Source organism: Athene cunicularia (genome assembly GCF_003259725.1).
Source record: "Athene cunicularia isolate RWA chromosome 2 unlocalized genomic scaffold, athCun1 chr2_part1, whole genome shotgun sequence".
NCBI lineage: Eukaryota > Metazoa > Chordata > Aves > Strigiformes > Strigidae > Athene > Athene cunicularia.
This window is the reverse complement of record NW_020799095.1, coordinates 59,497,986-59,501,109: the sequence shown is the minus strand read 5'-3', so window position 1 is coordinate 59,501,109 and position 3,124 is coordinate 59,497,986. Positions and strand designations below refer to the sequence as shown.

At 39.0% G+C, this 3,124-nt stretch overlaps 1 protein-coding gene across 1 annotated transcript in view; it reads right to left on the bottom strand.

The window, feature by feature from the left end:
* GCM2 (glial cells missing homolog 2) overlaps positions 1–2,269 on the bottom strand; it is a 3,852-nt gene extending 1,583 nt beyond the window's left edge. The window contains exons 1-3 of the mRNA XM_026841370.1: positions 2,186–2,269; positions 1,608–1,860; positions 1,124–1,236 (exon numbers count right to left, since the gene is read on the bottom strand). Of these exons, the coding sequence (XP_026697171.1) occupies positions 1,124–1,236; positions 1,608–1,860; positions 2,186–2,269 (450 nt within the window). The remainder of the gene's footprint in view (positions 1–1,123; positions 1,237–1,607; positions 1,861–2,185) is intronic.
* Between the last annotated feature and the right edge of the window lie 855 nt (positions 2,270–3,124).

Sequence of the window (3,124 nt, the reverse complement as noted above, 5' to 3'; positions counted from 1 at the left end):
GGGGGGGGGGGGGGGGAACTGTTTTTTTTTCAGCCCAGGATCTCAGTTCCGCTTTATAACAGCCACTGCTAAAACAGTATAAATAAGCTTTAAAGAGGTTTCACACCCCCGGATGAAAAATATGCTCTACTCTAAAAACAACAAACACCTTCCTGAAAAGGACTGAAAAGTATAACCTGAAAAGCCATCCAAAAATGCTCAGCTATTGAAACTCAGTGGATGTGGATATATGTATCCAAAGCGATATTTAATATGATGAAACAGTATATTCTACATGTCCTTACCAGTTACATTCCCCTGAATGGACCTGCATGGCGTCCCTAATACAAAGTGGGAAACTTAAAATTGCTTTCTTTTCTCAAATAGAAATTAACTTCTAAGAGATTTATCAACTTTTTTGATTTTTAAAATTCTTCAGGTTTTGCATGTCTGTAACAGAATATGATAATAATAATAATACAGGTGAGAATTTGGGAATGTAGGCACTTTGCTTCCCTTTACTGACTGGAGAACAGAATTCACTGCATTGTGGGTCAGAGGAAAAAAATAAAATCATCCATCAGAGAATGCAATCTCATAGAACAGAAGATTTTTGTGAAGTTTTTGTCCTAACATTGCTAAAAAAAAAGAACAAATCAACATGAAATTTCAAACTTTAGCTTTCTAAATTTCCCTTTTTTTCTGGCAAGTTTTTAAATCTTCTTAAAATTGAAAGGTTATTTTTGCATGAAGTAGAATTTTCATATTTCAACTTATGCAAAGTCAGGCTTTTCTTCCCTCATTTATTTATTTTATTAGGAAATAAATATCAAATCCTTGGTCAGATTCAGGGCGTGGGACAACATTTCTATTCATATTCATGTATTGTAGACAGGAGAATTTTAAACATCAATAATTATGTTATATGTAAATGTGAATATAGTTAACTCTTAAGTACTGCTTTTAAAAAGACATCCAAATGTTATTGTTTTATTTGTACTACAGAGGAATTCAGTCATGTACCAGAACTCCACCAGTCTCAGTGTTACACAAAAGAGGGGAAAAAAAAAAAGTGAGGGAGAAATATCTATATAGATGATATAATTTATATATGTGTGTGCACATATGTATGTGTGCCTTTTACCTGGAAAAATATTGCTTTGCCATCAAGCCTCCAGAAGTTAGTGACTGGATAGCCACTGTGACCTCGGCAAGGAATCAATTCAAGGGCTGAGTTACAGTTTGGGCAGGTTTTCTCTGTGAATAGAGATAAAGAAACTACTGATGACACTGGTTAAAGGCAAGGATGTTTTCTAAGAGTAAACAGAGCTCAAGAGCAATATGATCAGCCTTCACTGAAATTCAGATTAAAATATGATGTTCAAGGAATGGTATGAACTAGACCTGCATACTTGATATAAATGCTAATAAATTAAAAGATTTTGGATCCATTTCCCCTGAAGTATTTAAAGAAGAATATTGATGAAATTTGGAAAGAAAGGTATCACAGTCTTTGCAATTATGCCTTAGTCTACATGCAAGTAACGGTGACGCCAGTTTAGAAATCAAGCCCAGCCGAGAGAAGTGGTGTCCCTCGGACATCCCAACTCTCTTTGGGCGCCTCTCACTTTGTTGCTTCTGCCGAGCCTTGTCGCATATGGCGGGGCGAAGCTGCAGCCGGCCTCCACCAGGCAGAGCGCAGCTCCTGGCACACACCACCACCCCCAGGCAGGACTTCTTGAGGATCTGACAGTTGTGGTTATTGGTGTTGCGCATGGCCCAGCCGCTGAGGTGTCTCTGCGCGTTCTTCTCCTCGCTGGAGTAGATGAACCGCACGTAGCCGTCAGGCCATTCCTGGAAGGCATCGAAGTGCTTGGGCTCCTGCAGCAGGGCAGGTAAAGGGGTAGATGGGGAGGGCAAGGCAGCAAGGAAGACAGCAAGAGAATATTAGCAGGCTATTTCAAACTGATGTTTTTGCCCTGTTACAAAATGGGTAGAAAGTGGCTTTTTCTGTCAGCACCCAAGCATTTATTCAAAAATGCTCTATAAAGGGGCAAGGTAGTTTGACCTTCCATGTCTCAAAAGAAAATCAGGATCCTTTCCTCTTTCACATCACAATCTGTAATAACATGCCCTGTTATCACAGATTCCGCATTGCAGTGAGGTTACCCAGTTGGAAGAAATCAGCCTTGTTACCAGAACTTACTGACTGGTTTACCACCAGTGGGCCGATAAGACAGAAGCCACCCTGCTCATGCACAGTTTTATGTTCTCCTACTTGTGGGACCATTCACCTGCAGACTGGAAATTAGAAGCTATAGCTAAGGAATGGTTTCTTGAAGTACATCTGAGTTGAATAATGTGTCTGCCAAAAAAAACCACAAACTGTTGCTATTGCAAATATAATTCCAATATATGCTTAGGGGTTAAGAGAAAAAAAAAATTCAATTTAGGATTTCACCTGCTTTCTAGAGTTCCTTACCAAAATATAATTACTAGAACAATGAAGGAACAACTAATATTTTAAACTCCAAATATTTACAGTGCAAGTTCCTGCAATGCTCATTTAACATACATACATACCACATGTGAGCAATCCCGGTGAATGAAGGTAAACTATCAGTGTTTACAGCATTAAGCCATCCTATAATTGCATAGGCTCTGTAAAATTAAGTGAACTCTAAGATGGAAAGTGTTGTGAATTAAAAATGCATTTAGAGCTCACAGCTAGAAAGAAGTGGAGTGCTCAATAACAAAAAAATGTCACATCAACAAACCAATGAAATATTTATGTGACTTGAATTACAGTATCAGAAAATAGTCAATCCAAGCTTGTTTTCAACATTTCTTAAAATAGAGAACAAGGGAGAAGGAAACTAAAGAAGTGAAGCTAAAAACTGTTTTAGGAATTCATCTACAGCTAGACAAAGCTGTGTATCAAATCCACATTTTTATTACAAGTAATTTTCTATGGACTACTGCAGCCCATCCAGACCCACATAATTATATTTGAAAAGATGCAGGAGAACCGTTAAAGCCTTTACCCAGCCGAGAGGTTTAGCCCCTGGCACCCCAGCCGCCTGGCCCCGCGTTATAGCCAACCAAGGGCTTTTAACTCCACCATCACCCCCCCGCCCTGCCCGGT